The 14589-nt window shown below is 40.6% G+C and overlaps 1 protein-coding gene across 2 annotated transcripts in view; it reads left to right on the top strand.

The window, feature by feature from the left end:
• The window catches only part of HBS1L (HBS1 like translational GTPase), a 75651-nt gene extending 70487 nt beyond the window's left edge, over window positions 1–5164 (top strand). For both annotated transcript variants that reach the window (XM_014562425.2, XM_006188465.3), the window contains exons 16-18: window positions 142–242; window positions 2736–2880; window positions 4491–5164. In XM_014562425.2, coding sequence (XP_014417911.1) covers window positions 142–242; window positions 2736–2880; window positions 4491–4502 — 258 coding nt within the window. In that variant the 3' untranslated portion in view covers window positions 4503–5164. The remainder of the gene's footprint in view (window positions 1–141; window positions 243–2735; window positions 2881–4490) is intronic.
• Window positions 5165–14589: the final 9425 nt, after the last annotated feature.

Genomic DNA, 14589 nt, shown 5'->3' with positions numbered 1-14589 from the left:
GGACTTGGAGGAAGGAACTGGGGAGGCTGACAGACTCTGAGCAGCACTGCTGAGTTCAGTATGATTAAATGTGTATGCTGGAATAAAAGGCCAGAGATGCTGTGGTGAGCAGCTTTTTAGTGTTACAATTTTTTGTTGTAGGTGCTGTTACACTACCAAACTGTCAGTGAACCCGCCGTTATTAAACGATTGATTAGTGTCTTGAACAAAAGCACCGGTGAAGTCACAAAGAAGAAGCCCAAGTGAGTGTTTTAATGCATAAATGATAAGCACAATTTAAGCACATTCTTTACAGATTAATTTGTTTGTACAGTATTTCTCTGTGTGGTGAGGGAAGTCTATTTCACTTGTTCCAGAAATCATTTTTATTAAGGACTAGACTAAAACACAAAAACAAATATTTAAGCTCCTGTTTTAGGTATGAATGCTAGATACAATTTCTGTTATGTATGGTGGTGATGAGTATAAATAAATATGTAAATATAAGTCTATGTATAAGTATCAATCCTTAGATACTGATGATACAGAACTGAAGGCATTTAAAAAATTAGTCCTACATTTTTAAAGATGAATTTGATTTATGCCTAGCCACTTGCTCCAAATTCCAGTTGATTATTCTTAACTTTCTTGTCACCTCCTCCTGAGACTCACTCCCTACGCTAAGAATACCCCAGGAAGAGAGCGAACAACACACTTTTTCTCCCACCGGGAAAGTATTCTTTTTTCTGCTTGAAGTCCACCTGGAGCCACCATGGTCACCGCCATGGCAGTCCCCTCTGATTACCATTAATATTTAAGTCTAGGTGTGGACAGCTCCCCTTTGGCTGGGATAGGCTTGGGATTTTTCAAAGGAAGTGCTTCCTGAGAAACTTGTGTTTCTTACTCTAATTCATACAGGCCAACCACAGTTTGGCTTGGCTGCTTCAGCCCTGGGGTTTTCCTCACTTCAGCCCTATGGGGAATCCCACCCAAAATCCCCTTTTTTCAGTCCTTGGGTGTTCCTCCTCATTTGCACCTGTGTAAGAGACCAAAGGTGGTTAGAGGGTTAATTTAGGGTTGGTTGCAAGTGGAAGAGAGACGCTTCAGACTCCTCGAAACTCATGCCTGTTTCTCTGTTAGTTAGAAAAAAGTGGCTACTCAATCTCTCTTTTAAAGATCTTTATTTTTAACTTGAGTCTTGAGCTTCTGGCATGAGTGTCTGCCACAGCGTGCTGAGAAGTGTGATGGAACTAATGGCTGGCATTTCTGGAGGACCATTCTTTTCTAAGCTCTGCCATAAGTGCTTTTGCATGGTTTATATTCTCAGCAAGCATACAAAGCAGGTAATACTGTTTTCCCCAGTTTTCAGATGAGGAAACTGAGACTTAGAGAGACTGTCTATCATATTCAGGGTCACAAAAGCTAGCAAGTGGCAGAGCCAGAATTCTAACCCAGTCGGTTGGTTCACATAAATTATATATATATATATTTTGGCGGGAGCCAGCCTGTTTAATTTAGGCAAGTGATTTGGAAAATTCTCAACCTGAAATGGGCTCATCAGAACTTCCCCCTCCCTGCTTCTGCTCCTGCTCCAGCCCCTGCCGCACAGTCCTAGCTCAGTAATGCTAGGTCTTAGGATGTTCTCATGTGTGTTTTTCCTGTCACCTTATTTGTAGCTTCATCCTTTTCTCTTACTTTGCACCAAAACCATTTGGCCTTTCCCCTTCATTTCCACTCCAGGCACATCGTAGGCTCAATTGCTTTATATGGGATGGAATCAAACTTTCTAGAACCGAACTTAGATGCAAAATTTGCATGTATTAGATGTTATCCTTCCTAAGGAGTGGAACCTTAAGCTGAAATTCATCCCAGACCAATATTTAGAATTTGGGTAATACTTTTTAGAAACCCTGGCTTATTCTATGTGTCTGTCCCTGAACTAATCTTTCAGGAGTTTATGATTGCTATCCTCTGTCCTTCTAGAACACATCAAAATTGAACTAGAGAACATTTCAGAATGTCCCCTTTGGGTTCTGCCTCTTTCTATAACTCTGGTGGGGCACAGGGTTTTTTATTTGTTTGCTTGTTTGTATGAAGCTGTTTACAGTCTGGGCCAGGCCTCATCCCCCTTCATTTCCTACAAACATCAGACTCTGGAAAAATCTTACGTGATTTTGTCCTGAACCTCTGTTAAAGATCCGCTGTTCCTATGTGAGAAAAAAAAAAGGAAGGAGAGAGAGAGAGAGATTTAGGGCAGTGTGCTGGCACTGGGAGATTATCCTCTTTAAAGATAACTTTCTAATGCATAGTCTACTAGGTAGGGTTTTACCCGGGAAGACATAGGGCCTTGTGTTCCTCTTTTAAAAAGCAAGCCCGTCACTTTCTTTGTTAGAAAATTAAACCCCTGAATTCCACGAGGGAAGGAAAGGAAAGGCTTTGGTGGAGGGGTCTTGAGTATTTTAGATTATAGAGCCCTTCAAGGGATACAGTTGAATTTGCAGGATTGTTAAATATATAAATATTATAACTAGCTAATATTTCTTAAATCTAGAATTCTCTCATTTCTTTCAGCTAACCCAGAAACATTTAAAAGCACATATTTTCATTTTTAAGAAAGCCTTTTATTTCTTTTTAAGCTTTTGAAAGACTAAGTTGATTTGTAGATTGAATGTTAAATATTTATTTTTCAGGTTTTAATTACATTTATTTACTCTATTTGGTACCCATTTGTTCCTTTATTTTATTTTTCTTGATAGATTGTTGACCAAAGGCCAGAATGCATTGGTGGAGCTACAGACACAACGGCCAGTGGCTCTTGAGCTGTACAAAGACTTCAAGGAGCTGGGGAGGTTTATGCTGCGGTACGGTGGTTCCACGATAGCTGCCGGGGTCGTCACTGAGGTAATTTAGTGGCTGCCTGTGTGTCCATTAGTTATTATGTCTTTTTTCCCCCCTACTTTTTAAGAATGATTACAGAGACTTTATGGCCTGGCGGGGTACAGTTATGATATTGTAGTAACATTTAAAAATTTATATTCAAGTAATTAAAAGAATGATAGGAAGAAAGTATTTGGTCTTAGATTTTCCACGCTATCTTCTTCACCAGTATTAGTGCTCAAAATTAAAGGAAACTCATTGAAAAATAGATCTATAAGTATGCAGTCCAAATTATGAGAATATAGACTTGGAGTCAGATGAATTGGGGGTAGTAACTTCATTTAACAGAAGAGCCCTTGTTAAATTTTTTTTTTTAAATAACTGTCTCTCAGTGCATTTGAAATGATTCATTCAAAAAGTTCAGTTAATATACTAGTAATGTTTCTGAAACATACTTATTATATAATGAAAGGTACAATTGAGTTTTGGAGAACATAATGAGAAATGAACCAGAATCTCAGTAATTTAAATTTTCTATCACACTATCATAGTTAATATAGATCGTATGAATACAGGCGTGCCTCACTTTTTTGAGCCTCACGGATACTGCGTTTCTTTTACAAAATGAAGGTGTGTGGCAACCTTGTGTCGAACAAGTCTGTGGGCGCCATTTTTCCAACAGCAGTTGCTCACTTTGTGTCTCTGTGTCATATTTTGGTAATTCTTGCAGTATTCCAAACTTTTGTATTATTATTATAGTTGCTATAATTTGCTGTCACTATTACAAAAAGATTATGACTTCCTGAAGGCTCAGATGATGGTTAGCATTTTTTAGCAAAAACGTATTTTTAAGGTATGTGTATTGGTTTTTTTAGACATAATGCTATTGCACTCTTAACAGGCAGTATTAGAATGTAAATATAACTTTTATGTACACTGGGAAATCCGAAAATTCCTGTGACTCGCTTTATTGCGATTCATACTTTATTGCAGCAGTCTGGAACCAAACCCACAATATCTCCGAGGTGTGCCTGTATTATATTTTTAAAGGGGGCTTCATTACTTCATGTGATTGTTTTCTGCCTAAAACTTACTCAGGTCATTTAATTGCAGGGATATTTTGAACATAAGGCTTTAGATTGCATCAAAATTCATTTATTATACATGTATCTTGTAAAAGGCTCTGGAGTTAACCTTAAGTCCAGGTTTGAGTTACTGCTCCATGGGTTCCTAGCAGCAGAAGTACCACATTTCTCCTGCAATTTATTCATCTGTAAAAATGGGGTGAAAGAACCTACCTCCTGGAGTTATGAAATGAAATAATCTGTACAAAGCACTTGGCACAGTGATTGGCATTCAGAAAGCATTCAATAAATGTTAGCTAATGTCATTGTCATCAGCATCACATTTAATCTGTCAAAATGTTCTTTATAAAAGCATTCTAAAATAAGATACAGTTTCTTGTGGAAAATAATGGAGCGATTATAGAAAATCTCAAGTAACATGAATAGGGAAGGAAAGAAGTTGCAGGAAAAAGAAACTTGATGTAATGTTTATTCCACTGCCATTTTCCTCTTGTTGTTCGTATAATGTGATTGGTTAAATTATAGCAAATATTTTTTTTTCCTTTACAGATAAAAGAATGATGGGTCAAAATTTCTACCATGTTTCTTGTTGCAGTGAAATAGCTAACCTCTGTTTTTGAAGAATCCAGTTATTCAGTTAAGGCAACAATGCGCAATTGATATTTTTTAAAATGAGAGAGAAAATTAAAGTTATAATCAGCTACAAAGAAGTATTACTTATCACTCCTACAAAAATTTCAGGTTGCCAACTGGTAAAGAAAGGCTAATACTTTACTTTCATTTAAAAAACTGTCTTTTCCTTTGGAATCTTAGTAAATGGATTTACCTCGCTGAGATCAATGGAAGCTATGAAACACATGTGTCAGAAGACATTGAACCATCATGAGGCAAACTCTACTTTCAGACAAACCGCAAAATGTTTACAGTTCTTTCTTGTGATTTTCAAGTCTACTACATACTGTTCTTAAGGAAAAACAACTAAAATTGGCCATTGAGTTAGTTAATATTTGACCTGAGCAGTTTTCTTGGTTAACTCTTAGAAAAGATTAGGCGAAGGTTATGATAAAGGTATTTTGTGTTGCGCCTAAGAATGTTCTTCCTTCACCAAGCAACCATGTGAAAGCTTAGTTTGGAATCAGTGGAAATGGTTCCTTGTAACCAAGATACTATTTAAGGTGTAAAGCCAGCTAATAAAATGTCTTAGTTTGAGCATAACAGCAAAATGTGTTGTGTTTCTTGTGTTGTTGAGATTCTAAGTAGGACTTGGGGGTTTTATAGGATCTTTTCCACCTAAGAGTTTTCTGACTCTTTCACATGAATTCTTGCTTTCTAATAGCAAATTAAATGTAGTCTCATCCATTTCTCACCATAACTTAACTTTATTTTTCCCAGTCTCACTGGTACAACCACACGCATGATGACTTTACCTTGTGTGCCTTGTAGACCATAACTCCCCCATGAGTCAAAGTCATGTTTTTCTTTACAGTTTTGCCAAACTCCAAGGCGTATTTCACTGACAAGTGTTTGTTGAACCCCCTCCTAGATACAGTAGCTTTAGAGTAGACTTTGTCCTCAGCTGAGTCCAAGACTCTGAGCTGATGGACCACAGGATGCAGTTTTTTCTTGGGAAACGGTGTGATTTGTGTATTGATGGCTCACCGTATTCAGCAGCATTTCTTCTTAACTGAAGGATAACACTGGCGTGGGGAAGTGTACAGAGCTGGAACGTGCTGCTCAGTGGATGATCAGAGGGAACTCAGTTCCTTACCGAAAGCTGTGTAGTTGTCACTTGAGAGTAACCTTCTAAGGCAAGAAGGTGTTTTATGTATGTATTATATTGATTAACAGGTACATCTGACAGAAGACTAACTTAAAGTGACTTCAGCAAAAAAGAAAGATGAGTGGTAGCATTCAGTTGGTCTAGCCCGCCTAGCCCCCGGTGTCAGCAAGGACTCTGCTGGTCTCTGCCTTTTGCAGGGTTGGCTTTGCCCTTAGACTCTGTGCAGAACACCCTGCGATTCCACTCTAGATCCTCAGAGCCTCTGTCCAGGGCGTGAACAGGCTGAAAGAACATGTCTTTTGCAGAAATCCTAAAAAATCTCACGATTGACTATAATGGAGTTTAATTTCTTTCCTTGGGGGCATCTTTTGGAGGGGAAGTGAATATCACCCAAAGCGCATAGCTGAGGACTGTGGATGGGTTGGAAGGAAATTCAAGATACTGTAGGGAAGGGGAAATGGATTAGGGGTGGGGAGAGGAGGCTGCGAAAGCAAGAGACATCCATTCTGCATAGTGTGTATAAGGCCACGATAGAATTGAGAGTTTTAAATAAGGATTTGGCATAAAACAAATAGTAGCAGTAGTAGAAATGAATTTATTTCTTTTTAAATTGGGGTAAAGTGGTATTTTTATTTACATCGTGTTCACAATTGATTGCTGTTGACGGGGATGGCGCTATAAAGAGGACCCACAGTGGGAGGTCGGGTTTAAGTGACAAGATGTGCAGCAAGTATGTTCCAACTCAGTTTTGGTCTGAAATCCTTTCCCTGAAACTCATCCCCACCAAACAGTACGTCCATTTGGGGTCATTTTGCTTCAGGTACTTTTTGTCTTTGCTTCTTCCCATTTGTGATTTCACTGTCTCTTCACACACGTGGCTTGTCCCCTGCCCTCCTCTCTTCATGGGTCTCCACTAGATCAATTATTTCAAGGGTAACTTGGCTGAAAAAAAATTTCAGATCCATGCTTTGACAATAGAGTTTTTCCACATGTTCATTATTTATGACAGTATTTGAGTTTTAGATATTCAAATATTGATTCAGAAAACAATTTCTAGACATAGTGTTTTTTCCTCCCATGAGTATGTGGATCAGTAATAATTCTAACCGTTGTTAAAATGTAATTGGTCACTCTAGAAAATTTGGAAAATACAGAAAAGTAGAGGGAGGAATCAAATTCACCCATAGTAATATTGCCTAAATATTACCGCCTCTACCATGTTAATGCGTTTCTTTTCTGTCTCTAGTGGATATTTTTTGTAGTTGCGATCATTAGTCAGTGTCTTTTCATTGTGTAATGTAATCAAGATTTTTCGATACAAGTATTAGTAGCTTTTTAAAAAATGATGTAAAATTATAAAATTACAAACTCCGATGTATAGGAATAAGTCAGGATTATTCAGCTAAAAAAAATAGCTGGATAAGAAGGCCCGATAAAAGCTACTACATCATTATTTTTCAGCTTCTCTCTAAAATATCCAACAGAAATGAATAAATAGGAAAACCTTCCTCCCTAATGCGAGACTGCCGTATTCTAGGCCCAGGAGACAGCTCTGGAGCTCAGGCCTTCCTGGGACTGACAGTTCAGCCAGGGGGTTTCTCAGCACCACAAACTACAGATGAGAGTCAACAGTACGAAAGCATTCCAGGAGGATGCAGCCTAAAGACAGCGCACGAGGGGCAAGGTGGGGGTGCGGGACCATTAGTGCTGAAGGAAAATTTTACTTACGTAAAAGACTCTCTTGAGTTAAAGTAATTCAACCTGCAAATTATAATCTACTCCCAATTCAGTGATTAGGGGAGGGAGGGAAGGAGGCAGGTTTTGCACTGGCAAAATCATCCAACAGGTCAGCTTTGGGCCTCTAAACCAGCAACACTTAAAATCCCACCAACAGTAAAAACCATTCTTTAGACCCCACCCACCTCCAGTAAGAACCACACCAATGGGGATCTTGACAGTGGGGCTGCAGCTGACACAAGCCAGCAGAACAAGTGACATGAGGGAATGGGTCCAAGAGGCAAGGTGAGAAGCCCGAGAATGACCCCCGTTGAAGGTAACGTAAACCCTTCTGCAGCCGAGGGCTTGGAGTCTTGCCAGCAGAGGAAAGTAGAATGGATCAAGTAATTTACAATCTGGTTCTTTGAAAATGCCAAAGATAGATTTTTAAAAGGAAAAAAAAAACAACACACTAGGGACGAGATGGAGCATAAACTATGCATGATGAAGATTAATTAGAATCCCATGCAGATCATTAGGTTCAGTTCCCCAGGGAACCCTGGCCTCTGACCACTGTAAAGGAAATGGGTTACTGTGTGTTTCTAAGGGACCTTCTCCCTCCTTGGAATACCTTCATGGCTGCAATTTTATATTAACTTGTAGGTTAATTATTGTTTTCTCCTTTCACTAAAACACAAGTCCCAAGAGGACAGAGACTTCTTCTGTTCTACTTATGATTCTTTTTTAGCAACTAGTGTCGTCCCTCACACGTAAGATTGTTAAATGAATGCAAGAATTAAGGCTGGTGGTAGCAGTATGGATGATTTGAATTTCTTTCCGTCTGTATTGTCTGAAAATGACAAGCTTTTGTTTCTATTATAATGCTATGTGTGAAGGGGCTATTTTTTACAGTGAAGGAAAGAGAACTTATTAGAAGCAAACTTTAAAAATGCTTTTAAAAAATGCTTCAGTCTGTCCTTTTGTCTGGTGAACAACAGCCCCATCTTGGGGTCTTTCCTGAACTGAGGTGACCCTCTTGAGCGTGGAAGATTCAAATGTGCTTGCCTTTCAGAAAAGGAACCAGAAATGAGCTGGCTGCCAGGGAGTCTCCCAGCTCTCAGGTGGACTGTGCGACAGCGGGGGGTAGAGGATACCTTGTACTTTCTAATCCTGGGCTTGGATGTATTTCTTTTTACTTAAGGATGGTTAAGAAATACCGTAACAGGCCTGTGGGACAACCTCTAGTACTTCACCACGTGCAGGCAAAAACCTTTCTGAAATTTCAGGTGTATTGCAGGAAACCAAAGTTTTCTGTAACTGTTGCATGGTATCTGGAAGAGGTACAAGACTGTTGCTTACTTGAGGAGACAACCAAGACAGGTTAGAAGAGCTATGTGGGGACCTAAATCATAAATAGCAAAATTCAAGTATTCATTGAAGGCTGTGAAGTAGATAATCATTGGAGAAGACTGGATGATTATAGAAGTTGTCCTTGGAAACCAATCCTAGAATTCAGATAGGTGAAAATGATGAACAGGAAGACCCGGAGATTGCATGTGAGGAGAGCACATCGTATCTTAGGTCCAACATCCAAAGGACTTACAACCAGATTAAACAAATCTTGGGAACAAAACTCCCCAGAAAATGATCTTCAAAGAAGCAAAAACTGAGCCTCAGTCTTATCAGCAATGCTAAATTCCAAAAGGCAAAGGGATAAAGGAACTAAATATGTAAAACTTTAAGTTACAGGGATTATAACCCACAAATTCCTTACTCAGCTCTGGCATTGTTTACAGGTGAAGGAAAGAAAGTCTCAAAAGATGCCCTTCTGGGAGAGGAGTGAAGGGATTTAAAATGCTCAGATCATAAAGAGGTAGTTCAAAACTTTAAGATTGGGGACAGCGTGGTAGAAAATTCTGCAGCAAGCATATGTTGAAGCCCATAATTTATTGATGCCATCAAAGACCACCGGGACACAACTGAGCTCAAAATTATTTTATTGATGCTTGCTGCAGCCAGAGAGACCACACACCGTGGAGTTGAGGTCTTCTCAAGGTGTAAGAAGGGGCTTGTTAAAGAATTTGAGCACAAGTAGGTAACTATGAGGAGGGCTCAACTGAGCTAGGGTCTCTTCTGGATTGGGTGCTGTTGGAAAGTGGGAGTAATTCTGTTGTTGAGTATCAATTTTCATGTAGGAGGAGGTAGGAGAAACAGAGCAAGGTAAACAGCAGCAGTCACCCATGTTGGCCACAAGAGGGCGATGTTTAGTTATTTTTAATTTTAGTCTGTGCTCAGGTGTGGTTCCAGTATCTCATTTCATCAGGATCACGCAATAACCTTGTCTGATGTCAGAGATTTAGGAATTGTCAGTGTTCAATAGGAGAACACCATGGCCTAGCTGCGAGTGCCAAGCCAGCTTTCAGTCTTCAGAAGATCCCTTTTGTCTCACACTGAAACTACTTAAATATGTAGAAGTAAATTAATAGTGTAAAACAAAATAATGAAGTAAATCAATTAAATTATACCTTAAATATGGTGACATGAAGTAGGAGAAGAGAAAGCATTAAGTTATTTATAGTCCATAAAGGAGTTGATTAGTTTGTTAACTGATAATCACATAAAACAAAGTTTTAAGAATGTTTAGGGTACCCACTAATGGAACTAATAAAAGTATTCATATCAATGCAAAAGACAAAAGCAAAGAAACTTAGTCTGTAGAGCAAAAAATAGAAAGGAAACAGCAAAAAAGTTAATCACATGAAGAAAAAGATAGCAATTATTACAATAAATGAAAATAGTTCAGGATTTTCTCATAAAAAGGTACACTGAAACTGCAAAGCAATTGATGTGCTATTTACAAATGATATGCCTAAAATCAAGCTGTAGATTGAAAGAAAAAAAGAGGCACTGATGTATCAGGGAAATAAAAATAATTACCATGGGTTGGGTGTCCACTGTGCCAGGCAGTTTTCACGCAACAGTTCAAACTAATAAATCCATTACAGATCTTGATTATGATTTGAATTTGGATTTAAGATACGAAGTCTCTTTCTGGAAAACTCCTGTTTATGTCACCCCCCAAATCCCACATTTCACAGAGAGACCCCATCTCTGGTTTGTTGTTTGTATCACCTGAAGAGGGTCGTGTCAATTTCTGGCATGTATTCTGCTGAGATCTGGTCCCTCTGTTCAGCTCCATCTCTGCAAATCTCTGCACCTGCGCTTTGTTCTTGATCTCAGGGTCAAGTAGTCAGAAGGAAGATGGGGTCCAGAATGAGGACTTCCTCTGCCTGGAATTACCTACTCCTTTTTGTCTTCTAACTTTCTCTCCATCCTTCCTCATCCTCTTCAAAGTCTCATTCCATGACCTCTTCATTCAGCCTCTGGTGAATGAACTCTCATTCCCTGCCCTGTGTTCTGAGTCCGGTGCACACCCCCAGGGGCGCCCTCGAGCTACTACACTGTGATCTGTGTTCACCGCTCTCTCTTCCCCTGTTCTTCTAGCATCAAGTCTCTCTTTCCCCACGGCCCCTGGAATCTAGGAGATGCTCACTTGACAAACTTGCTGCACTTCCTGGTGGCCCACACAGATGGTTCCAAACTCCAGAAACGCCCTAAAGTTTTTAGAGCTCCTACATCAGGGATTGCCTCACTCCCTTCAAAGGGGCTAACTTTTGTCTAGGAGGGGAAAGCAGTCTATTCTCTTCTGGAGTATTCTAGAACTAGTAGTTCCCTTAGAACTCCAGTATATCTAATACCTCACATCTATAATTCTTGTCAGTTGAGCTCAAAGTCTTGAGTTCTCTATCCTCGCTGTGCAGGACCTGGCACTCAATCTGCCTCTGAGGGATGGTGGGGGCAGATCTGGTTGCTGCTAATGTCAGTAAATACACTGCCGCCTGGGGTAAGAATGATATTCCAGGCCTCAGCAGATCGTGCACTGGAAAGCTGGTGGAGCCGGCCAGGAGAACTCAGGAGCAGGGGATACCCAGGGCACAGTAAGGCAAGTAGAACCACCAAGGAGTAGGGCCTCTTCCCCTAGGCCTGGGTGCGGGATTTTATGTCTTCTTAAGGGAAACAGACAAGCAAAATATTGGTCCCCAGTTTAGAGGGAAGGACTTGAAGGCATGTCAGGGCTCAGGTGTGAGGACTGGGGTCAAAGGAGGTGGCCAGACTCTCAGGGAAGCCATGTGCTCTGTCCTCAGTGGCTGGACCTCTCTCCCTCCTCGGCTGAGCTCTGGTTCCTGCAGGTGGGGATCAATGGTTGTGCTGTGGATGGAAAAGAGATGAGGGGACAGAGGGGGAAGGTTGGGGAAAGGACCACTACGTTAAGCAAAAATGGACCAGGTCTTGGCTGTTGTAAGTAGAGCTGCTGAGAACATTGAGGTTCATGGATCTCGTTGAATTAGAGATTGCTGTGGATGTATGCCCAGGATTACTCAGCCATAAAAAAAGAATGAAATAATGCCATTTGCAGCAACATGGGTGGACCTAGGGATACCATACTAAATGAAGTAAACCAGAAAGACAGAAATACCATATAATATCACTTATATGTGAAATCTAAAATTAAAAAAAAAGACACAAATGAACTTTACAAAACAGAAACAAACTTAGATATAGAAAACAAACTTATAGTTACAAGGGGTAAAGGTGGAGGAGGGATAAACTGGGAGTCTGGGATAAAATGGATGCAGAACACCCCTTCAGTTTTTCAATAAAAGTTTGAAAATCAGAAAGGACCAGGTCAAGCTTGAACAGCAAATGGCACGTCTCTCCCACGACGAACGCCGGCGCTGCTGGTGGCGGGGCCCGATCCGGGTGGGGAACCGCTTTCTCATAAACATCAAGGACTGTGTCCAGTTCCCCACCCTCTTCTGCTATTATGTGGCAGAAAGCTCCTTCCTGCCTGTGCCATTTCTTTCTTTAAAAAGATTTCTCTTCGATAGCCCTCTAATTATAGTCTTCTGGATTATTAGGAACTGTATAAAAAGAAATTCTTATCGATCAATCAACATGAGACCCTGTTGCTTCAGTCACATAATCAGGTTATGTTTTCTGTGCAGCTTGGGTGAGGTAAATCTCGGTTAAGTGGCTTGAAGAAAAGAAGGGCGATGCATTATTTTTGAGCATGAAGTGCTGGGGGCAAGGTGGGCTTCTAGGAGGTTCTGAAAGGGCCAAGTGGACTAGGAGCCGGGAGTGGGACAACCGGGGAGGGGCGGAAGGGGACAAAAGTCTTTATGCACCAGTGGTGACTTGTCGACTCTCCGTCCCAAGCTCACTCCTCAGGGCTTCGCTCCGGGGTGCCAGGGCTGGGAGCTGCAAACCGTCTGTCTCACAGACACTTGCCAGCCGGCTTTCAGCTCAGGGGAGGCACTAGGAAGAGCCTGGAAAGAGCGGGAGGAAGACACTGCCTCTCCAGCAACAGCCGGCAGCTCCTGCTCCGGCCCCCGCTGCCCCGGCCCTGCCCGCATCAGCCACACCAGGTGCCTCTGAAGCACCCGCCCCATCTGGGGATGGAGGGCGGCGGGGGCTTCTGGTAGCGCCCCCCTCTTCTTGTTCCCAGTCTCAAAAATGCTCCTTGCTTTTTGCAGCCCCTAATGTCTGGGTTATCTCAGCAGACCTGGGGTGCTCTCTCAGCCTCCAACGTATGTGACCATCTCCTGGTATTAAACCTTGAAACGCCTACCGTGGTTTCGGTTTTCCTGAAGGGACTCTGGCAGTATCTAGCATTGTATTTCCTTGCCCGTGTATACATGTGACCAGATTCTAAAATATATCGGAAGAGCCTTTCCAAAGAGGCACATCAATTGGACCGAAAATCATCAACACAAGATTGAAAAAAAATTAACCCGAAAAAGGAAGTGTTAAGAATTTTAATCTGAGAAAAGAAATTTCACCTTTACACTGTTTCCTGCTTCTTTAGTGGGTGGGGAGAGGGAGCCTCGGGAATCTGGCTCTGTTACATGAGTTATGATTCCAAAGTTTCTGCAGAGGCTTGGAGCTGCAAAGGAGAAAAGGTGGGCAAGTCGGTTCTTTGTTCAGTGGGTCCTCATAGTAGTTTTAAGATCCACAGAGAGAGGGGCCTGGAGCTTCGCTGACTGGCATTGGAGGGATGATTGCTTGCACTGGTGATTGGCGAGCATCTGGAGCTTATCCAGAGAGAGACCACTTAAAGGTGGAAGCAGGAAGGGCCTAAGGGGCCAGCGAATGTCTCGAAATGACCAATAAATCTAGAATATTGACATTTAACATTCGATTACATTTAAAAAAAATCAACTATGTAATGGATTTCAAAACATTGTTATACTCTAGTTGAGTATACTGTAATGTTTACAAATTCTGCATGTCCTCTTCTCTGTTTGACGTGATCCAGATCTCACTTGACCATCTCAGATTCTCTCTACAATCATTTCTGCGTATGATAGTCAAGAATAATTTATTTTTCCTTCCCAAGAATATATATGTGTATAATATGTTTTATAATACATATATTATTTTGTAGTTTGTCAGTTACTTAGTAAAAGACAAGTAGAAATATTTTCCTTTGGCTTCTTATCTACTTTTTTTTTTTCCCAGTTTCATTGAAAAATGATAGACATACCTCATTGTATAGGTTTAAGCATGATCAACTAAATTTTAACTATAAAAGTGATGTACTATTACGAGCTCAAGAAATTTAAGACTACATGGCGTAAAAAGAAGAAGAAACCATCCACTCTCCCCTTCGATCCCTCAGTCATATGGGCGTCCAAGGAGATTATATCATATAGATTATTCACCCATTTTCTTTTCCACTTAGCAATATGTCCTTTCAGTGCTTAAATGATACTCTTCATTATGGATGTAACAATGAATTATAATATTTACCAGTTAGTGGACATTTCAGTTGTTTTCAATTTAAAAATTTTTTTAATTTTATTTTTTGGGGATAATTAGGTATTTATTTATATGGAGGTACTGGGGATTTAACCCAGGACCTCGTGCCTGCTAAGTATGTGCTCTACCACTGAGCTATACCTTCCTCCCCTTGATTGTTCTCAATTTTTTAAATTACCATAAAACATGATACTTTATGCCTTATCTCCTTGCACATAAGCAGGTAATTCTGCAGGAGAGAATCCTGGAGAGGGGGAGAATGCCAGACCCAAG

Source organism: Camelus ferus, chromosome 8 (assembly GCF_009834535.1).
Source record: "Camelus ferus isolate YT-003-E chromosome 8, BCGSAC_Cfer_1.0, whole genome shotgun sequence".
Lineage (NCBI taxonomy): Eukaryota > Metazoa > Chordata > Mammalia > Artiodactyla > Camelidae > Camelus > Camelus ferus.
The sequence above is the reverse complement of the archived record's forward strand: the minus strand, read 5'-3'. Positions and strand labels throughout refer to the sequence as shown.